A 23,900-nucleotide genomic window follows, 5' to 3' on the forward strand; every position below is an offset into this window, starting at 1 on the left:
AGGCGCTATAAAAGATTAGTCACCGACAATAAGAAACTAAAGTGAATGTGATGCATTCTTTCCGGGAAATACGATGTGCTTTGTGTTTTGTTGGAGAATATTCCGTTAACCACACAAAATTTCTTATTTCCCAATCCATTTAAAATTTTGCGGGATCCCACAAATACCGAGATCCCGCGGGATTAACATATCACGATCCCGCAGTTGAGGGATCGAAATTTTACTGCGGGATTGCATTCCCTAGCTGGGTGGCGACTTATGCCAAACAATGTGGTGGATTTTGTGGATTGGCGAGGTTGTGGAGGGCGGCTAACTGGGTGTTGTCCGACTCGAAAGGGTACGGCCACAGCTTGGCCACTGGAATATCTGCATTAGAGGAAACTCTGCTTCCTGGTAATTCCATTAGTTTCCGATGCCGCCATCCTTTGGTCTCGTTTCCTTCCTTCCTTCCTGTTTCTCCCTTTCTTGTTTTTATCCTCTCTCTACCTCTCTTTATGGCTCCTCCCCTTGGTTGCTTGTGCTTATGTCTGATTCTTCCTCCACCTCCAGTACTCTTCTGCTTTCTTTCTTCATTTTGTGTTTGACTCTGCTCCACATCTTTCTATGGTCTATAGTGGTGATCCATATGTAAAGCAGGGTCGGCCAACTTTACATTCTGAGGCACGTAGATTCTTGGCCACCTGCAGTATATGGTCTTTTTAACAGAAATTCTTTCAAGAATGTGTTACGGACGTTTCGCATCTCAAATTTGGGTGAACAAATTTAGCTCTTAACGAGAGTAGACAAATTTTGGTAATTTAGACTTTGTGTCCATCCGTCTGTTTTGGCCTTTCGTATTGGTTTGAAACAGTATATTATACAAGGGCAGTTTGAAAAGTCAGTAACTTTTTCAATTAAAGATATTTTTTTCGACACATAAGAGTTTTAGTTCTCAACATAGTCTCCTTTTAGCTCGATACATTTAGTCCACCGTTTTTCTAATTTTTTATTCCTTCCAAATACATGATAGGTTTTCTCAAGTCCCTCAAATTAGGTGTTTTTTTTTCAGTGATGACACAAATCTTTTACATCCCCTTCATTTTTTTAGGTTTGAAAATAGGAAATAGTCAGAGGGGATAAATCTAGCGAATATGCTGGATGGGATAGCAGTTCGTAGTCCAATTTCTGGATTTTGCCAAGGCGACTACCCTGATGCAACAGACTTTTTTTCTTTGCCAAATGCGATCGTTTCTACCTACAGCCTCAGTCACATTACGCACTTTTGTTCTCTGATCGTCCATTAATATCATTCCACATTCGGTGGAGTTTATCGATTATTTCTGGCGTGGCGCCCGCTAATCACCACACGAAATTCATTTTCATCAATTTTTTGTTAAAATTCACGAGGTTTTCGGGTTCACAAGCTGTCGAACACAAATTAAAGGGCGTAGCTTGCCCAAAATTGTAGACTGACAGTCGACGGAAGCAGCGTTGCGTGGGAAATTCAGAAAGTCACTGACTTATCAAACTGTCCTCGTATTTTGATGCTGAGACAATTGAAAAAAATAATCTTTCGGACTAGACTCAATAGGAGAAGTAAGTAACATGTTCAATTCGTTTTCAAGGTTCAAAAGACCAATTTATTTCCAAAGCTGGTTTTTCCACCACCATGAGGTATGCTTTTTATACAATTATACGTAGAATCTCCAGTAGGCTGGACCATAGAATTTTTAGGGCATTTTTGAAAAAAATACACTATTATATTCGGCTGGCTGGCCGACTTTCCGGGTGAGATCTCAGTAACTACAATAGCTAGAGACTTCAAATTTTCACTAAAAGCTTTCTGCACAACCGCAAATGTTGATTTATTAAAATGAAATCCGATGTTGCTCCGTTTATCTTTAGCGGATTTTTGCAAATCTATTTGTAAAAAGGTAGCTTTTAATCTCACGTTGACCGGCTGGCTGGCTGGCAACAAATGTGGACCCGTAGAAGAAAGCTTGTAGAGAGACGAGGAGTATGTATACTAGTACTACAGGGGCTGTGTAATTAACAACTATATAGGGACGGGGCTACATTATGTTGGTTCGGGGACATCTGGGGGCATCCCCGAGTTAACGTGGTGATTTTTCAGTTTTTTTCTATCTTTTTCTATAGTTCTGGGCCGATTGTTTTCAAATTGGTGTCGTCGGAAAGGTCTTGTAAACGCGTAGTCTTGCGTAACGGAATTTTCTTTTTTTTCGTAGGGGCGAAATTAATCACATTTTGCAAGGTGCGCGTCTTCAAGGGGTAGTCGACAAAAGTTACTTAGAGCGGTCTCTCTTTATCGTGTCGCCAATAGAAGATCGAGCTATGAGAAGTGCCCCAAAAATTGAGTACTATTTTGTTAAGAGTTTTTAACAGAATCCACCAAAATTTGCGGGTAAACGGGACGTCGGAAGTGGATACCGACAAAGAGAATGCAATAGCCCCCGACAAAATCTTACTGATGGTAAACTCAAAACTTCAAATGCGAATTGCGGATAAACCGGACGTCGGAAGTGGGTACCGGGAAGCGTTGTGGTAGCCGTCGACAAGACCTTATTTTCTTAACTTTGGCTTTTTACACTACCTAATATACAGGGTTAAATCCCTATGTTCCTACTTACCGTGCACCACAATGTAGTTGTAGCCAGTAGGAAGATCCACCCTGGCAAATTCGGCCAGGTAAATTCTCCCCCGGAATATTCGCGCCGAACAAAACCCGCCCCCGGGATATTTTTTCCGAAAAATTCTCCCGCGAAATACTCCTTCGCCAGGAACTCGCTCAGAGAAAAATTCAGATTCGGGAAAGTTTGACGGTGGTTGCGTTAATTAAAAATATTCTCAATCAGTAGGTAATTGAATAAGTAATTATTTTATAACTTATTCAATTGTTCCGCCTAAGCACGTTTAACATACATAGTACCTAGATGTAGTGGGTTGATAGTATACAGAACTTCCCCATAAAGGTCTCTTTGTGGTTGTTGTACCTACTTATATTGTATTTTAGGTGTATAATAAGACTTCCGATTGTAGGAAGATTTGCCCAGATAGGTACAATCTCCATCGGAATATTCCCACAGTTAAGTTCGCCTCCAGAAAATGAGGCTCCGAAATATTTATAAAAATTGATTAACTGCAATAAAATCGATGGAACTGCGGGGTGCAAATTTTCTGGGAGAAAAAACTATGGAGGTGAGTTTTCTTGAAGCCAAATCTTCTGGGGGCAAATTTTACCCGAACGGCCGAACGCATATTCCGATGGCGATTATTTTGGGGCCGAATATACCGCACACGTACTGTGCGATCAAAAATGAGTTGCTGTCGAGTCACCTTTGGAACTTTTGTTTACATGGGCGACTCGACAGCAACTCATTTTTGATCGCCCGTTACTATTACATACAGTTATAATTTTATTGTATTGTACATGTAATTCATATGTTGTTTTCTTTACGTGTATACTTATATGTGAAAGAAGGCTATGATTATTATCATTGATTATTATTGAATCTCCCATCCCGTTGGGTGTACCGGTAAAACCAAGTGCCTCCGGTGGACAAAACCAAATTTGCTCTTCCGATCTCGCTTGGAACTTTGAATGTACAGTTGTCTCGATGGTCCAAATCCTAGAGGCCTATGTATTTAAAAAATAAAAAAACTAATTTGCGAGAAAAGAACATCATAAAAAATGAATTACAGCACAGAGCATCATTTGTTTGGACAACAGTCAACGAGACAGAGGAGTACTGACCGGATTAGTGTAATCACCCTCGTTATACAATTATTACTGTTATTATGAATGATTTAGATACAGAGTGCAACTCTGTCTAAAAACACAAAGTTATAGGTCATTGTTGATAAGATTAATTATTGACGAAACTATAAACTTTGACACACCGAATAAATAGCGAAGCGCTGTAATTTAGTAGTTACTGTAACGCATTGACGGTCTCATTGAAATATGTCTTGGTTAATACGCGTCGGTTTGTTGATGTATTTATACAATGCATTATCCGTATGCGCACTTGCTGAAGGTATGTAAACGTTAAGTTTCCATTTCAATCAACCCATTATAATTAATAGATGCGGATGGTGAAAACATAGACACTTTCCAGTTGGGCGAAAAGAAAATTAGCGAATTTGTGCGGGAGATTATCGAACACTACAAACAGGAAGACCCAATTGGTATCCCGGGGGTTCCGATTCCAGAACCGCTCGATATTCCTCCACTTACCCATTCATTTTCGGTTGGACGAATGAATTTCGAAAATGTTAAATTATATGGATTACCCAAGTTTCGTATCGATCACGTTACTGCTGATTTAGCAAAGATGCAAGTTACCGCAGCACTGCGAATCGACGTCTTGAACGTTTTGGGAAACTACACGCTGAGCACGTGGTTGTCAAGATCTCAAGGTCCATTTACAGTTCAATTAAGTGATGTTTACGTAGAAGCTATAGCAAAGCTGGAAGTTGACGACGAAGGTAGATTGGAAGCCCAAGATATGAACATGGACATTACATTTAAAAACATTGCCATGAACTTTGAGCGACTGGGATTTTTCGCTAGTGTCTTCCAAGGGGTTATTAACTCCGTTGGGACCTTTATATTCGACTCAATTAAGCCTTTTATATTGAGCGAAGTGAACACTAATATGCGAAATGACGTAAACAAGCAAGTTCACCAAATACCATTGAAATTTCCCAACTCAATATCGCCATTTGACAAACTGTTGTCTGAGGCGCGCAGCAAAGTACGAGAATTAAACTATGACCCGTTCATGCTAGATGACTACAACTACACCGCTACTTTATTCACTCTAGATATGACCCACACTTGGTTAACAGGCCTTTCGACCTTCCACAGGGTTGGAAATATGACGTTTGAGGTCCGAAACCATTCGTTATACTTGAGCGTTGAAGTTGGGACGCAACAACTAAAAGGCACGACGCACTGGGAAGTTGGAGTCGTTGGGGGTGTAATGAGCCGGGCAGGGACAGCATCCTTCTCCGTGGAATATTTAAAGGTAAATATCTTCTTAGCTAAGAAATGACTCGAATCCGACGCTGCATTTTATTTTACACAATGGTGTAATCTTAGCGCCCTCTCTTGCTGGTATTAGATTTAAGATACAATTTTGAAAGATTACTTCTTCCACCAGTAAAACGCGCGAAACACACTCAAATCCAAAGTTTGCACTATTCACAACTATAAAAAACAGTAGACCTGCCCAACGTGCCCTAGAGACAAGAGAAATTGTACTATTCATGGTTTAGACATGGACGTGCCCTCCACAATCCACAATTTTGTGAAGAACCTTGCCATTATTAGCCAGCAACCCAGCTCTAGGGACTAGGAGACCCTTTCAAACCCTTATTGCTATTTGAAATATTTCGCAATATACACATTCCTTTACTGCACGCACATCTGAAATGCACTTTAGTTGCTCATTGAACAATTTCTTAAATGAAGAAAATTTTATTAAAAAATACACCCTTTTCAACTATCAACTATTAAGACTGGTTGACCAACTTAATCATTAAGCATTCTTTTCAATGCAGCATTTCTTAACAAACTTGGTATCCATTTAGGCCATTTTTAAACGGTTTTTGAAAATATTGAAACTAATAACTAACATTGAAGACTTAATTACCTAGACCTGTCTTTCTATCAAATTCAAACCTCTTAGAATGATATAAAATTTATATTTAAGAAAATAAATACATCTCTCAAGAAGCATACCTAACTTATACAGCAGATAAGCAAACATAGCAATCGTTTAACAAGTGATACTCCACAATGTACTAATGTTCGTTTGCATTTTGTGATGAATGAGATGTCATGCTGATTATCTGCTACGGATTTATAAGCAAATTTAAACAGTCTTCCAGAATGTGTTCGCTTTTCAAGAGAACATTCTGTTAGTATTTGCCTTAAGGTTCTTGTGACACTTCTCGTAATGGATTCGCTTTACCTTCAATTGCAATTCGAAACGTGACCCTAAAAATTGTTAAGTAAGTGCGACAACAATTATAATTTATATTTTAATTACGTACCAAGACTCTCACTCTGATAATGTAATGCCAAGACCTAGTTTTACATCCCAAACCGTTTTCTCCTCTCATGGGTCGAGAACCACCTGCCTTCCAATCGATCGGCTGGACCAGAGCGATAAGTTCCATTTTTTGCGACGATTCCTTGAATGAAACTTTCAATTGAAATCCCATTTCTGTATTTTAAGGTTGTAAGAGCAAGAAGAATTACAAAGAAACGTTCACTTTAATGATGACTAAAGTAAACAACTATTTGAGGTTAAGTTTTTACCACACATATAGGAAACGGCATTATCGGCCTAAAAATAAATAGCGTTTAAATGAATAATTGTTCTTCTTGAGTTCATGTTTTCCTGGTCCTCCGGTTCATATCATATCATATTTATTATTTGTCACGAAATACATTCCATATACTTGTATAAGAACAGAGCGTACGTATGAGGCGCCATTTGTGTCAAAATAAAACCTGTGAAATATATATCAATATTTGAGAAATATAAAACATTTAAGCAGATATGTATAAAATTCCATTAGATATATGTAAATTTTCTTTGTATATTTAAACATATAATTGATTATACATATAAGAAACAGCAGTGGTATATATATAAAGTTGAAACTAGAATATTATATAAAGTCAAGTTCCTAGAGCGGCCGTATAGTGGCGCTCCGTGAACTAAAGGACGCGTACGTCGTGTTGTATCTGTTACCTTTATATTACTACACTACACTTTGTGTTGTTTTTAACAAGTACAAGGTGGTAGGATATTTGTGTATGACAGCTGACAACATAAAATGAAATGGGTGTGTCATATGATCACCGATGTACGTTGCCTTACGTCAATGTGCGCCACCATGCGGCCACTTGACGAACGCGACTTTATATTACGTTTTATTTAATTATATATATATGTTTCCTGCTTCCTTTTGTATATATATGTATATATATATATATTAATAAATAGATTTAATATAGCTATGAAAGAAATCTGTCCATATCTAACCAAATTTGATGCATATCTGCCTAAAAATGTTATACATCTGAATTATCTACATATATTTCGCAGGTTTTATTTTGACACAAATGGCGCCTCATACGTACGTAACAATGTGTCAATTTTACATAAATTATAATGTTAAGAGCATACAATGAACAATAAACAATAAAATCATCTTTCGAGATATTCGCTCAAGTGGTAATATGACTGCTCCATCAAAAAGTTTTTGAGCGTTCATGTTTTATATATACACAATGGCATATAAACATGGCCGCTTTATCGCAACATCGAGTATGACGAGTTGCCTACATAGCAGGGTACACAATGCAAACGCACACTTGCGCACACCATATCGCATTTTTATACATTTTTAGCGCATTTCCACAACAATAAAAAAAATGCGCTATTGTGGCCACTTTGTCCGTCCGTCCGTCCGTCCGGCGGTCCGTCCGCTCGTTTTGCGACGCTACTGCTACTAGTTCTTTATCTTAAGAGCTATTGTTCTACCATTGAATGATAGTTATAAATTCAATGGTTCTACTTTTTTCGCTATTTGGTTCGTTATGGTGTCGAGGCTTGCACCAAGAAAGGAATTTTTTCTGCGTTTATTGCTAAAAAAGTTGCTGTAAAAAAACCAACAAACCGTTTTTTACATGTTCCATAATTTTATACTTTTGCCGTTTATTAACCATCCTAGAGATCATTTATAATTTTGTATTGTTGTCTGTCGTCTGTCTGTTGGTCTCTTCGTCTGTTCCTTTGCCTGTCTGTCCTCTATCTGTCCGTGTGAACGATAATTTTGTTTAGAAATGTCCGATCGCTTTTATCTCCGTTACTTATGAACTGAATTGCATGAAATTCAATATGGGCATAGCCTTAGCCATATAATACGCAATGCCAAAAGTTGAGTCGAATCGATTCAAAATTCACAGTGCCCTTTTCGCATCTCGACCATTTATAAACCGAATTACAAACTTTTTTTCTTATAAAAGTATTTGAATGAAATTTGATACATAGGCACTTGGAATAAAGGAAAATCTAACGCCAGTTTCAAAATTTAGTTTTGCGCATGTGCAGTGCCAACTTTTTTATTTATGGAAGAATTTAAATGAAATGTGATACATAGGCACTTGGAATATAGGAAAATCTAATGCCAGGTTTAAAATTTGGTTTTGCGCATGCGCAGTGTCAACTTTTTTATTTATGGAAGCATTTAAATGAAATTTGATACATAGGTGCTTGGAATAAAGGAAAATCTAGCGCCAGTTTAAAGAATTTATTTGGCCCATGCGCAGTGCCAACTTTTTTTATCTATGGAAGCATTTAAGTGAAATTTGATACTTTGGCGCTTGGAACAAAGGAAAATCTAACATTAGTTTCAAAATTTAGGTTTGCGCATGCGCAGTTCCAACTTTCTTATTTAGAAAAGCATTGAAATGAAATCCTTCTTATAAACTGAAATTGAAATAGCATGTCAAAAATGGATTGCTCATGTGCAACGTTATCTTTCATATTTGTGGCCGGATTTTTACGATTTTAACAGAAGTTTCATCTTACAAATGGGAAATGAATGCAAGTGGAAATGCGCTTTATGTAAATCGTTTACGATTACTTTTTAACTTGTTAAAGTTTAATTCAAATTTTGACGTACGGCATTTTATTAAATTTCAAATTCAAATAAGTAAAAGAGTGGTTTTATAATACGAGCATCCATTTTTTCCGCGCGTAAACACATAGCAACTGTTGGGTACACACAGCGACCTATTTACCTATGAAAAGTACAAAGAACAAAATTTACAAAACACATAAACTTAAACGCAAATAATTGTTTGCTGTCATTGAATATTGCTGTGTACTTCATTAACGTTTCATCATTATTTATTAATGATCCTCGAGATCGTTTATAATTTTGTATTGCTGTCTGTTGTCCGTCGGGCTGTCCGTGTGCACGATAACTTTGTGTAGAGACGTCCGATCGCTTTGAAAATTGATACATAATATTTTCTGCAGGATATAAGAAAGGTCGCTATTGTTTTTCGGCTACGTACACTAACGGACCAAAAAGTTACAGTCCAAAAACTGCTCAAACTTGCAAAAAAGGGTTTTACACAATTCTTGTTACAAAGACATATGTCCATTTATTCCCTATACATATATAATTGTTTAATATATATGTTTGAGAATAAATCGGCTTTCACTACAAACGAGGATATCAACCAGGGCATGAAAAACCGCTACCACAACAACCCCACTGTACCTCCGCACAACACAACGCTATTTGAAGAATCACCAAAATATACGATGATAAAGCTATTCAACCGTCTTCCACAAGAAGCCAAGAATCTGACCTCTCTTCACCCATTTAAAAGATATCTAAAAAAGTTCCTCATTGACCACCCATTTTACAGTATTAAAGAATATCTCGCCAATTCATAAGACGCTCCATGTACTTCAGTCTTCCGCTATTGCACGTATTTGTTTGTTTGTTATCTACTTATTTATTTATTTTGTGACGTTCCTATACCCTTATATGTAGTCTAAATGGAAAGTAAAATGATTGAGATTGAGATGTCCGGTTTTCTGTGTTAGTAAATATTCCTTAAACCTCAGGTTACTATGCCGATTAAAAAAATTGCGCATGCGCAACTCAACTTTTGTATTTGCCCAATCCCAATTTTGTTATCTGCCTATATGTAAATGAAATTTTGTATATACGGACCTCGAATAAAAGTAAAACTAATACCGATTTAAAAAAATTGTTTTACAAACTATACTGATCTGGCGAGACAGAATCAATCCCTTAAGGTATGTTTTAAAAATGACGTATGTGCAAAGATCTCGAAGATCGTTCGGTATTCAGTTGTATTGGATTTTTCATTTAACAAATGGTTTGTTTACGCGCGGAAATAATGAATACTAAATTCATATTTTCATATCATAGAACCCCTCTATTACTTATTTACGTCATTTTACATTTAATGAAATGCCGTACATAGGGTTAATGGCTTCAACATTTGAATATATGCCTTAACAAGTTAAAAAGTAATCGTAAACGATTTACAAAAAGCGCATTTCCACTTGCATTCATTTCCCATTTGTAAGATGCATCTTCTGTTAAAATCGTAAAAATCCGGCCACAAATATGAAAGATGATAGCGTTGCAAATGTGCAATCCATTTTTGAGGTGCTGCTTCAATTTCACTTTATAAGAAGAATTTCATTTCAATGCTTTTCTAAATAAAACAGTTGGAACTGCGCATGCACAATTCTAAATTTTGAAACTAACGTTAGATTTTCCTTTGTTCCAAGCGCCTATGTATCAAATTTCATTTAAATGCTTCCATAGATAAAAAAGTTGGCACTGCGCATGCGCAAAATAACATTTTTCTTTATTCCAAGCACCTATGTATCAAATTTCATTTAAATGCTTCCATAAATAAAAAAAGTTGGCACTACGCATGAGCAAAACCAAATTTTGAAACTGGCGTTAGATTTTCCTTTATTCCAAGTGCCTATGTATCAAATTTCGTATAAATTCTTCCATAAATTAAAAAGTTGGCACTGCGCATGCGCAAAACCAAATTTTAAAACTGGCGTCCGATTTTCATTTATTCCAAGTGCCTATGTATCAAATTTCATTCAAATAAGTTTGCAGTTCGGTTTATAAATGGTCGAGATGCGAAAAGGGCACTGTGAATGTGGAATCGATTCGACTTAAGTTTTGTCATTGCGCATTATATGGCTAAAGCTATGCCCATATTGAATTACATGCAATTCAGTTCATAACTAACGGAGATGTCAAAGCGATCGGACATTTCTAAACAAAGTTATCGTTCACACGGACAGATAGATGGACAGACAGACAAAGGTACAGACGGACAGACCAACAGACAGACGACAGAGAGCAATACAAAATTAAGTGTAAAGTTATGGAACATGTAAAAAAAGGTCTTTTGGTTTTTTTACAATAACTTTTTTAGTAATAAACGTAGAAAAAATTCCTTCCTTGGTACCTCGACACCATAATGAACCAAATAGCGAAAAAAGTAGAACAATAGCTCTTAAGAACTAGTAGCGTCTCAACGAACGAGTGGATATTCTGACTATAATAAGCAAAAATAAATAAAAAGTGCGACTGGACATCGAAAGTAGGTATTTGCTTTTACAAAAGTTATAGCGATTTGATTGAAAGCTTTCAGGGGCGAAAATTAAAGCTGGAATCTTTGTTTTCTCTCAAATAAAAAGAAATATGGAGTGTGATATTTTCCCGCGGTTACTTAGCAAAGAGGAAAAAAAATCCTGAGTTCACGTTTTCCCGTTCAGTGTTTCCTGGGAAACCGTAGGGCTAAAAATTATGACGAGCTGACAGGATTTGGTTTTGCATCATCGGGTATAGAATGTCTTTAAAGATGCACAGGTTACATTTGCATTTAGATCAATTTAAAGGATAATATGGGAGCTTATTCGGAATCACAAGGACAACACTTTCATCAAGACATAATGGAATTTAAGCACGGTACCAAGGCCAGTACGCTGGAAGCATGATGGAAGAAACAGCAAAACTGTTCCATTTTTAAACATTTAGACTGTAAGACAAACAAATTATAAATGTAGGAACGTTACCTTTTAATAAATCATTCCTATTTAAGTAAGATTTTATATGTATTTTTATTTTTTTGGTTTTTTGCATTTTTTTCGCAAGATATCCCATGCGCAAAAATGCTGTAGACCGGTGTTATACAACAAAAAAAAAGGTTGCCACATTTAAAAAAATAAAGTATTTTCAACACAAATACTAAAAATAATGGGTTCAGTTCGTTAAGAATTTACTTTCTACAGGCGTACAAAATTCTAAAATTTCGAAAAAAAAATAATAATTAGAAAATTGTTCAATTATAGGTTTATGATCTCTTATACCAATTTTGCGTAGGTTTTAAGTGCGGGGATAACCAGAAGTTGTATAAATTTTTTTTTAAATTGGTGAAACAGCCTTATTGAATATCCCAAATGAACAATTGTACAACACTCTGTATATTTCGGTGAGCCGAAGAAAACTATTTTTTTTATTTCTAAGTAACAACAATCATTGATTTTGTGTGTATAATCAATGCAACAATCTAAGGGAGGTATTGTGCATTGGGGTAAGAAATAACCCCCCACCTTTTTGACGGGAATACACGTTTTGAAGCAACAGGAATCCGAATCAAACAAAATCACAATCATGTCGATCGGCCTGTCTGTCTGTACTCTTGTCCGGCTAAACGGCTTTAAACCAAATTTGGTACACATATTCTTAGACATAAAAGGACAAAATTGTGCATGAGCAGGTGTGAATAGTATCTGTGCTAGCCACAGCAAATTTTTTTTAGTATCCTATGTAACCCTTCCTCCAGCTCCACCAAAATCTAATAGAAATATATAGGTACTCCACTAGTGGAGAAGAGTGTCTTCATCAGTTTGTACCAAGCAGTTTCTGCCATATTTAAAATATAAGACAATGGATCTAAAGGCTCGGGTAAAGTTTAGCAGTGTATTAGAGATGTTCAAAATTTACAACACAATTCTGCGATCATCTTCAGTGGTTGAACGACTTTTTAGTACCGGGGGCAGCTGCTAACTCCTAAGTGGAACATATTATGAGACGCAAACTTTGACATTTTATCAATGCTTAAAAAAATAATTCTTATATAGACGTCTAAAAATTACATTAAAAAAATAAAATTTGTCTCATTAAAATTTTGAATGGAATAATAAAATAAATAATTTGTATAACTGAAAAGTATCTAGATACTCTGTGAAGGTAACTGTATCTGTAACTAGTTACTACAACCAAATCTGTAACTGTAACTAGTTACTAAAAATTATGTAACAGTTACAATGCCGGTAACCGTGATCTAAAATTCTATAATAGGTTATGAACAGGCTTTATAGTTAGCTTTTAAATTTGAAGCATTTCTTTAGGAGCAGGTGGAAGTGAGATTTCGAATTCCTTTTCGTACACAAAGCATATTTAAAGGTTGGATAGCGTTTACTGATCGAGCATACTTTTAGGTGGGATTTGAAGTAAGTCAGTCGATGGACACAAGGAACTCACCTCAACTGAATGACTTACAACTCGAACTAGGCAACATTCAGGTGCGATGCGATGGTGCTGGAACACTCGATTATATTATAGAGTTTGCTGTGAACGTAATTCCGAATTTACTAAGGTTTCAAATAATGGACGCTATCGAATCGCCCCTAAGAAGTAGAGTTCAAGAGATTTTGAGTCGGATTAACGTTGAAAAGACGATTCACGAAAACCTACCCGTGCTGGATCATCATCAGGAGACGGGTTTCAAGGGATTATTAATTTAAATATTTAAGAAAATTTCCTATAGTATTTATTTTGTATAAAATTAATAGTTCAGAAATGTACATTTTTCACGTGTTACAAAATATAATGAAATATAAATAGCGATAATAGGTACACTAATAAACTAAAACTTTTATGCTTACTACCTATATGGTAGACAGGAACGCAGGCAGGCTCAGGCTATAATGCGCTGAAAAACTATTTGTCCAGAAACTGAACATTAATAACATATTTTTGGAGGAAACATGTACCAGTATAGAATAATTTATACATTAAGGCAAATGGTTTCACATCGTACTATTTTCAAAACATCACATATCAACAAATCGTACAAATACTTTTATTAACTAGAATATCGCGGGTAATATAGAATTTCGTTTTTATCAAGAAAGCTGCTTGTTGAGAAAACAAGTCAAGTCAGTAAACCGGCACTATTGTTTATTGTTCTTAAATGGCTAATGAACACTATTTCTTGGGTGGGGTGAAAGGCCCTGTCAGCAACCACAATCAATATCACTATCTTTGGTAAATTAAACACTATTATTAATTACAACTAAACAAGTGGTAGCAATGTCTGTCGCTGAGATCGTCAGATCTGTGGCAAAAATACTGTAATAGGACGTGATATGTGATTAGCATTGCGTTGTCGTAGCTGTACCATTTGTAGGATGCCCGCTTACGTAACCATTCGCAGCTATAGAACCATCTTTTGAAGTAGGAAATGCGGGAAAATCGATGCGCGTGTCTGTACCAATTTCCAATTCAGACTCCCCTTCGGAGCTGCCAAGCGAAAAATCTTCATCTAAGTCTCTTACCATTTTTAAAGGTGTGGCCGGATCATCCTGAGACATCATTGAAGCGGTATATGAATTTCGAGCTTCAATACCAGCGGCACTGTGATAGAATGAAATCTGTGTGAAAGTTGGAGAAGCGTCATCCACTAGCTGTCCGGCCATCTCAAGAAATGTTGGCCTCGCCACTGGTTTGTGTTGCCAACAATATCTCATTAGGCTATACAACTTGTCAGGACAGTTCTCGGGGCATTCCATCACGCCGCCATCGATAACGTAGCGCAGCACTTGATCGTTCGACAAACCTTGGTAGGGTTGAGATGCCAACGTAGCCATTTCCCAAAGGACAACTCCGTAACTCCATACATCACTGCTACTAGTGAAGACGCCATCTTTTAAACTCTCCGGTGCCATCCACCGTACTGGCAATAGTCCTTTGGTTCCCTTACGATAATAATCAGTCTCATATATATCACGTGTCATCCCAAAATCACCAATTTTCACCGTAAGATCTTCGGCCACCATACAGTTACGAGCCGCCAAATCTCGATGGACAAATTTCTTAGCTGCCAAATACGCCATACCGTCGGCGATCTCTATCGCCATCTGTAATATACGCTTTAACGAAGGCGGCTGTCTGCCCGTGTAGGTATCCGCATCCGGCCTGTGCGATCGAAGATACGATTTCAAATCTCCATTCGCCATCAGTTCCATTATAACTAAGGTAGGTTGACCTTGTGATACGACACCGAGGAGTCTTACTACATGAGCAGTGTCGAATGCCTTCATGACGGAAGCTTCGTTCAAGAACTCTATTCTCTCCCTAATGTAATTATTAAAAATGATAAGACATACATCCAAATTTAGGTGTTAGAAAACATGATCTCAAACCATATGATCTTGATGTCCAAGAATATTCTTTTTTAACATCGTTTGTCCTGAGGAAAGACCCCAAGCCAAAAACAAATCTTCCCCATACTATGACTATGACCTATGTTAGTAAACCCATACATTCAACTATTTCTTGACCATTTTGTGGTTTACAACTTTAAAATCACAGGTGCCCTTTAAAATTAGTGTCTAAAAAAACATTCCCCATCGTAGGCATTCAAAATCCTTTTCAAGGGACAAGTGGCATTTTATTTTTAAAAAACGTAACCGTTATTCATCACCTTTTAAAAATAAACCTGCCTCACCAGCACTTTGTTTATGTGTTTTCAATGTAGAGGAGAAAAAATAAAAGTGAATTATCTATTTTTTTTAATTGAATAAAAACACTATAAGAAGTCTCACGCTGAGTTTACTGTTTGTGGCTGCAAAAGACTCTGCAACACTAAGCAGTGTGGGTGCAAGAAAGAACCTTAAGTCCCTTGCACAAAGTTGTGCAAATGTAAAGTGCATGAATGGCACAAGTGAGGATGATGTATAAAGAAAGTATTAATGTCCATTTAATCTTCTAAAGACATATCCTAAATACAAATGTTTTAAAGGATTTAAACGGGGTCTCAATCCCCTCAAACAGCACAGCATGTCCACCTAACTTTTTGAATTTTGGTGAATTTTCGTTAAAATATGGCCATTTAACGATGTTTTCATGCATCAAATTAATATTCACTTGAATCACATACATATGACCGAAATAGAAAAACACTTAAATTTGGCGCTCTTTTGAACGCCATCTCGTTGGAATTTCGAGTTGGCAAACGGCATTTTTGGATTCAGCGGTGTCGAATTAGGGGGGTTTTAACTCAATTGTTACATGAAATGCATCTTGCATTGAACAGAACTACTCCCTCCCAACATCAAACTACTCCCTCCCAACATGGGATATTTATCTTCACAAATAGATCCATGATTACAAAAGGCACTTGCTCACATGCATTTAAATTTAAAAAAAAACGATCTGTTTTGGTTTCCTATTAAAGAACCATGTTTCATGAATCCTTAGTGCTACTTCTCCGGTCAGCTGTCTCTTTATGTTTCTGCAGTGCTGTCACACATTAATTTTTTCTTAAAAACCAGTTTTAGTGAAGTGTAACAATGTAACATAGTCATAAAATGTAGGTAATAAACAATATACCTAACTGTGCATAAAATTGATTCCATTTCACAGCCCTAAAATTAAATCCATGAAATTTCATAATCATTTTATATTATTGCAAAATATTCAAGGTCGAAAAAATCAATGGTTTGAAATCTTTTATGACCACACATTCGTTTAGCTTTGATATTTCGGGAGCTAAAATGCAACTTACCTATTAGTGGCATGTTCATTAACAGTTTTGACAGCGCACTTCATCTCGGGGATACCACTGATGTCGCGCGCCAGGCCCTCATAGACCATTCCAAAGCTCCCCTGTCCAAGCTCTTTGATCAATTCGATCTTCTTCCTGGAGACCTCCCAATCGTCGGGTATATACACGGTGCTAACATATTCGGGATTAACTGACGCAATTAATTTAATACTTGGAACTGGAGGTCCGAATATTCTTCTAAATATATACAACCCCAAAAATCCCATCACCAACGCCTGAAACCAAACTTGAATAGTACAAACAAAAAATTGCCAACTCAACTAAAGTACCACTGCGACTGCCGCAAAAACATATAGAAATATTTGTACTGAAGTTATATTACTAGTTTCCTCAATGAGAAAATTGATATACGATGAATAATCCCCGCTTCCCGCTTGCGATATAGCCACCAATCGCAAGCTGTAGTTTCCTGGACTTAGCTTATTTAGGGTATACATCATTTTTTGGTTTAAAAATTGTTTCCTCGTAATACACTCCAAGGTAGGTTTTAGCTGCGCGAAAATCAATTGGTAAGTAATTGATCGATATTCGATATATACTTACATTTTCGACGTCCATTCTTTTGTATTCAATTTGATACGTCAAAATTAGGCCGTTGGGATTAACCGGTTCCTTCCACGCCAGTGTCACCATATTTAAACTTTGATTGGTCACACGGACATTTGTCACATTGTCTGCACCAGCTAGAAAAAGTACAATTATTAAGCTTTGAATCGCGTCAGTGTCAGTCAGTCGTTTGTGATCGCAAGGACGATAAAACAGAAATTATCAAAGTAGACGCTCGATAATACGGCATCCAAATTTTTTCCCCTATGAGGGCTTTGTATGAGATATGAAGCATTTTTTATATCCTACATGTACTATGGGGGATTTAGCGGGCGACCATAAATAAAATGCCGTTGCGTTATATGGAGTATATTTATAATATGTACAAAATGGTAGCCGAAATGCACGCGGCGAGCGCTATTGTCCGAGTGAGCGCGGGTCTTCTGGCTGATGGAGCGTGGCGCGAGGTTGAGCTGGCAAGGAGAGTGACCAGGCATTAGGTCACCGGACATTAGGACGCAGACAATACGACGCCGTCATTGGGCCGCAAACATTAGGACGCGGGCATTAGGACGCAGACACTTGGACGCGGACATTAGGACGCAAACATTAGGACGCGGACATTGGGACGCAGATATTGGGGCGCGGGCAATGGGACGCGGACATTAGGACACAGGTCCTAGGCTAGGACTAGACGTTAGGGCGCATACACCGATTAAATAAGTAAATATCGGTTTAATTTGATTATACCTTTTATTGTCCTAACTGCGACCTAATCTCTGCATTGCAAGGATGATGCTTGCGTTCTAATGTCCGCGTCCTAATGTCTGCGTCCTATGCGGCGCAATGCCACAGCGCCGGCAAGGCGACTTGGTTCTGCAAGCAAAGAGCTGGTTGTTTCTTGACGCTACGCTCTCATCGACTGACCGTTTTGACCAATGAGGGTGCAGCATGTTTTAGTTTGCTGCCAGATGTGCATGCGGCGCGTTGCCACAGGGAAAATAAATTCTATCATATATTCCTACAGTAAAAGAGTACAAAAAGTCTGCACGCGGGTATCTACTAACCACTCTATGCAGCCAGGGCCAGCAAAAGCCAAAACATGTGTGGTTTCGCTGTTGACGTCAGGGCCCAAAATACACAAATTAACGTACGCTAACCGATTTTCAAATCAATATCTCTAACTAAGGAAAAAAGCGATTGAGTGAGAAAGTACATACCTTTCTTCTGAGTACGAGCCGTAACAATAGAAATATCACTACAGCTCTCCTTTTTATCGGACGGACCTTCCTTCTCCCGACAGGCCTGCACATGGATGTTATAAACGGTGAAATGGTGTAGCTTAGTTAAATATAATTCTGTTGTGCCATAGACGGGAAAGTTAAACGATACCCAAATATCTGTACCTAAAAATTCAAAAATGAACAATCTACTCCAATGTCTGTCCAAAATTACCATTCTCCGTCACATTTTGAATTGAATTATTCACAGAGGTTATCGGCTCATCGATGTTGGTTGGAAAATTTAAATTTTGATCTTCATAACCGATAATTTCACGCTTTCTTCTCTCAGACGAAGAGACATCCCTGCAAAAGTAAATTCATTACTTCGTTTAAAATACTAAAGTGAATGGCGCGTTACTTTTTAATATACACTTGATTGTGAAGCTCGTTTTCGAAATTAATTTGCGATATGATATCCTTTTCCTCTTTAATTTTCGGTCCGCCCGGTTTCATATCTTCGTCACATTGGCAAGTGTCATTTTTGTTAGACTTTGGTGTCGTTATCGTTAAGGGTGGTAACAACAGAGTTTGTTTCGAAGGGGTTGGCGCTTAAAGAGTGCAATTTAGTTTGTTTGCTATGAGAGTCGGTGATACTTACGATCGTGACAATAATTTCGATTATTGAGCAATTCTTCGTTGTTCATATCCCTATGTTGCTGTCCACTAACTAGGTAATATGTTACATTTCCGTGTGGATTCAAGGGCGGTTGCCATGTTATATACAAGGAACTACTACTATTTGTATTGATTTGCAAATTTAAGGGTTTGGAAGGCACTAAAAATTAAATGCCTGTGTTAATTTTTCAAATTTTCTAGATCTTATCGGCCTTGCATTGTTACAGTAGAAATTGTAGATCTAATGTACATTTTCTTGTAATACTATGATCTCCATGGATCATTTATGTATAAGAAAGATGTAGCAAGGTCATTAGTAATAGTGATTAATGCGTTAATATTGAGAATCAAGGGTGATTTTCTTACAAACCTAACACTCCCCTCATCTTGATCAGATTATTATGGTCGTATAAATAACTTACCATCTGGGTGTGTCCGAAAATAATAAATAGTACTTTGTGCTCCATTTCTCTCTGTTGCAATTGTGTAGGTCTTAACATAAAATGCATATTGTGTATATGGCTTCAATTGTGCCAACAGATGATGTAAAGGGGAATTATTGTCTTCCTGATTACCGACGTCATCAACGCGCCATCTGAAAAAATTTAAACGTCAGCGACTGCAAAAATTTGGTTTACATACCCATCCCCTCCGCACGCATCCCTTCCATCGTACAAAGTAATATTTTTGTATGGCGCTTCAATACTGTATACCACGTAACCCAATAGTTTCCGGTGATCGTCCATATGAAAGGGCAACCATTCCAAAATAACAGCTCTGCTATTAATTATTGTTATGCTCACTGACATATTGGCTACATTACCTGCACATAATAAAACACAAAATAAAAAAATGCCCTTGAAATTTGCAAAAAATGAAGAATGCCAAAAAATTCCTCTCTCAAAACCTAAATCATGCCACTTGGAAAACAGTAATCCAAATTCAACAGTTGTTTGAAACAGAATGACAGGTTATGTCCCCCTGAATACGAGACAAACAATGTAAGGAGGCCCCTTCTATTGCTTGCTCACCTACTTAGAGCAAAGGTAGAAGTATCAACTACAATAAAAATTAGGTATCAAAAGAGAAATCTTCAGTCCACCAATTAACGTTATAAGTCCTTAACCTTCTGAAATTCCAAAATGAATCATGGCTCTTTCAAGTAAATCATGAATAACCAAGTAGTTGACGAATTTTAAAAATAAGAGGCACACATTAAATGTATACAGCAAAAAAAGATAAAGAAGGCGTTGTATATGGTTTCATCAAAAACTGAAAAGAGATCGAGACAATCATTTTCGAGAAGCGTGGTAACAGACAGACGGACAAACATCGCAAAATTATTAGCTCGTTAATAATCGGAACGATTTTTCCTAGTCTATTTCGGCAGGGAATTAAGACTGCCACATGAGAACGTCCACAGTTCGGGTGCAAAATAGAAGAAGGTACTTACGCAATTCACGCTACTATGAACGACCCTCGAAATGCGTATATGGTTTGCAAATGGTATCTATAAAAAAAGCTTCAACCCACCACCCAAGTTGGAATTTTGCCCAAATTTGGAGGAGGAGGCGTGACCTACACGATTCGCGAATATTTCTCGAAAGGGGACAAAAATACAATTTCTCTCGATTAATTTTAGGGTTCAGGAGAAGCAAGGAACCCATTCGCGTGTGACTATCTCGCGAAGCTCGTTTTTAACCTACAACTCCAAAGGCTTCAAAAGAAAGATATTCGAATTTGTCTGCTGCGTTCTCATCAAAAAGTGTACCCAGCAGATGTCACTTGCGTCCTCTCAGGCAAAATGCGTCTCGCGTCTACACCCCTAATTCACGTTTCCGATCGACCTCCAAACTAACTTTGGTCGTCGAATCCCATAAAAACAATTTGTGATTGAGGAAATTAAAAAAAAGAAAATCTCTTTCAGCACCCTCGCTGCTCACCAACTCAACCAAGGTTTAAATTTTTCCCTAACTCTTCTTGTTCTTCCACAATGAATGTACTCGAACATCGAAAAATTCAAGCCAGGGCGTCATTCGCGGAGAATCTTTAGCACTTTTAAACAAATTGATACCCACATACCTTCATCCGTCCGTCTGACCCGAAAAAGAAAAAAAGTCAGGGACTCATACAACGCTGCTCTCTGAGCCACGGCAGCGTTCCTCTAGCTCTGACCGTTACAAAATTAGAGGCCTGTTTACCCGTAAACAACGAAGATGTTTTGCAATGTGGTTAATAAAATTCATGATATGCTAATGAATTGCTAATTTAATTTATGTAGTTAAAGGTGGATGTGTCAACTCCAGATCTATCCTTAATAAAGTTTTAAAAAACAACAAACGCATCTGGAGTAATTAAAACCAAACTAATGGAAGGAAAGAAATATGTAAAGCATGATAACCAACATTTTTTTCTAATATTTACTATTACTCACAAGCTATTTTGTCTCCGTTAGAATTGGGAGCCACTTCTAGTTCGCTAAATTCAGCTAAGTTGGCCTTTAGTCTTAAGGTTTCAATCTTTGAGTAACACAGTTTGGGGTTAAAGTGGAAAAATAACTTTCCATTTCCAATTTTTAGCGTACGATTTTCCCAGCTCCACAAGTCTTGGAGATTTTGATTATCAAGCACCACAAACACGTATCTGAAAAAAAAGTGTAATCGGATGTCGCAGACGGATCGTGTAACAATACTTTTGACTGTCTAAATTGTTGCCATGAATAACTTTTAAACTTTTGAGGAAGTTTAAGGAGACAAGTGGAAATGAGCGAACAATCTTGAGATATCCGTCAATTTCTTCAATCATGTTTAAATTTTCTTCTAATTCATTAACTATATGTCCTAAAATCATTGGGTAAAAAAGGGGGAATGTTGTTGCAATACACTTACTCCCGCCACGTATTTGAATTTCGAGGGAACCCTTAATATGTGTACAACCCCTGAGTTGTTGAGCAGATGCGAGACTATCTACATTTGTACTGGGACATTCTTTCTTGCATCTACCTATAAAATACGAATCTCTACATGTTCTGTCTAAATGAACACATCTTACCTTCACATGGTACACATCTGTGGTTATCGTGGTCATCCATGTAATTTGTTGGACAGTTAAGCACGCACGCACTTCGATAAATTTTGTAAGGATACTGATATTGAATTCTCCCATGCAGATCCATCGGTCGTTTTAGAGATTTGCACTCCTCTTCTTTAATACACCTCCTTCCAAGAAACTGCAACAATACCCATGTGTTTAATCCTTTTGAAAGCTACTTCATTACCTCATACAGATTGGATGGACATTGATCCCTACATTGCCGCCTGCGACCAACTTCCACTGTAAAATTACGACATACATCGCAAGCACCATTACTGCATCCACCTAAACATTTAGAATCACAACACTCCCCTTTATCATTACATGAGTGACAATGGCTCGGACACACTTTTTGACAATGCTGTCTATTCCAGCACAAATGCCTTCCTTCCGTAACACCTAACTTGCGCACAACACGAGGGCAAGCACTTATATTTAAATGACTTCCTTCTTCATCTTTATCGTCACCAGGACAAATAGGACATTCATTGTCTGGTTTAATACTTGCAATAAAGTGATCGCCTTTCTCGTACGCGATAAGTTCCCAGTCAATAGAATTTACAAAACACAGGGATGGATTTTTATCTATACGAATAAGTCCATGAGTGATGTCGGTCAACGAATATAAACCAATCTCTTGTAAACTGGACATTTCAAACACTACGAACGAATATCCAAAAAATGTTTTCTGCCCCCTGATCACCGCCAGATTTGGAAACAAGTGTCCTATACTTCGCAGTCCATTCACCCGATACAACATCAAGTAGTCTGTAATCTCCCTCAATTCTGGAAAAGTTATATTCGAAAAGAGCGACTCGTTTACGTTGTCAAATAGTAAAATTTGGACAAATCCTTCCACAACGGAACAACCTCGAAGCACATCAAATTGTCCGATTGTGTTGCGAATATCCACGCTGCGTTTGCAAACTGAAACAAAAAAAAAATAATTAACAATCAATCGCGCTAACAGAAATTTATAATTTTGAAATTTAACTACCTACTAAAAGTGGGTAGTTTAAATAACGCAGTTAACTGCTTTCAGGAACAACGTAAGTTGTAATAAAACGACTTAATCACTCAATTACATTCAGGTTTTGCAAACGTTAACTGCTTCTAATTGTTTCGCGGTATTGTGGTAAAAGTCAAACGCGAAAGTGTTCTAATATCCCACAAAACGGGAGTAAAATATTGGAGCATTAAAATTAATAGCACTTTCCAGTAAAAAGCAGATTAAGACATGGCCCGATAAAAGAACGTCACAGTTTATCGTACCTACTATTACCACAAGAAAACGTTTTCCACCCGCCAACCAGAAATAGATTTTGCATTTTGCAATAACTATTAATATGCATTATTAATGGACAAATCCCATTTAGAGATGTTCGGGCACTAATTATCATCATCATCTCTTTAATAACGGCAATACAATTTGTACACATATGCTTTAAGTTTTTAGAAATAATTTTCAAACTTGACGGTTTAGAGTGAACGAATAAATTCAAAATAGGAGTGTTTGGACACGAATTATGTGAAATATTGCTGTTCTACACACATCATCGCTTAAATTCCAATAGAGGATGCCGTACACAAAAGCCCTAAGCAACGATACGTTCAGTTTGATCGCAATTTTTACAACGATAAGTAAAATGTTTCTAATTTTGTGGGAAAATGTGCTAAAACATTTATTTTGAGCCAAAGTAAGGTGAGCAAATTAAATATATTCATTTTTGGTACGAATAAAGGTAGTGCGACAAATACTCGCCATCGCTTTTAGCACACAGGCTGTTTTAATAAAAAGTTATATTTAATCTCGAACCACAATTCAAACCCATGGAATTTCAGGAAAATTT

At 37.2% G+C, this 23,900-nt stretch overlaps 2 protein-coding genes and 1 long non-coding RNA gene across 3 annotated transcripts in view; 1 reads left to right on the forward strand and 2 right to left on the reverse strand.

Annotated features, from left to right (window-relative positions):
• Positions 1-3,874: 3,874 nt before the first annotated feature.
• Positions 3,875-13,515, forward strand: LOC116165468. Its single transcript, XM_031479929.1, has 3 exons — positions 3,875-4,034; positions 4,084-5,027; positions 13,104-13,515. The coding sequence occupies exons 1-3, from the start codon at positions 3,962-3,964 to the stop codon at positions 13,407-13,409; spliced, it is 1,323 nt and encodes a 440-aa protein (XP_031335789.1). The 5' UTR covers positions 3,875-3,961; the 3' UTR covers positions 13,410-13,515.
• LOC116165471 lies at positions 5,691-7,009 on the reverse strand. The gene is made up of 2 exons (XR_004144157.1): positions 6,058-7,009; positions 5,691-6,001 (listed from the first exon to the last, which is right to left on the reverse strand). It is a non-coding gene; the product is annotated as an uncharacterized LOC116165471 (long non-coding RNA).
• Positions 13,516-13,683: 168 nt separating the features above from the next.
• Positions 13,684-23,900, reverse strand: part of LOC116165466 (insulin-like receptor) — a 53,104-nt gene continuing 42,887 nt past the window's right edge. Inside the window, exons 3-17 of the mRNA XM_031479928.1 lie at positions 22,235-22,977; positions 22,009-22,186; positions 21,846-21,959; positions 21,650-21,797; positions 21,392-21,600; positions 19,600-19,780; positions 19,380-19,552; positions 18,941-19,117; positions 18,701-18,890; positions 18,515-18,645; positions 18,280-18,465; positions 17,057-17,196; positions 16,783-17,004; positions 16,454-16,728; positions 13,684-15,021 (exon numbers count right to left, since the gene is read on the reverse strand). Coding sequence (XP_031335788.1) covers positions 14,040-15,021; positions 16,454-16,728; positions 16,783-17,004; positions 17,057-17,196; positions 18,280-18,465; positions 18,515-18,645; positions 18,701-18,890; positions 18,941-19,117; positions 19,380-19,552; positions 19,600-19,780; positions 21,392-21,600; positions 21,650-21,797; positions 21,846-21,959; positions 22,009-22,186; positions 22,235-22,977 — 4,049 coding nt within the window. The 3' untranslated portion in view covers positions 13,684-14,039. The remainder of the gene's footprint in view (positions 15,022-16,453; positions 16,729-16,782; positions 17,005-17,056; positions 17,197-18,279; positions 18,466-18,514; positions 18,646-18,700; positions 18,891-18,940; positions 19,118-19,379; positions 19,553-19,599; positions 19,781-21,391; positions 21,601-21,649; positions 21,798-21,845; positions 21,960-22,008; positions 22,187-22,234; positions 22,978-23,900) is intronic.

This window comes from Photinus pyralis, unplaced genomic scaffold (assembly GCF_008802855.1).
Source record: "Photinus pyralis isolate 1611_PpyrPB1 unplaced genomic scaffold, Ppyr1.3 Ppyr1.4_LG3a, whole genome shotgun sequence".
Lineage (NCBI taxonomy): Eukaryota > Metazoa > Arthropoda > Insecta > Coleoptera > Lampyridae > Photinus > Photinus pyralis.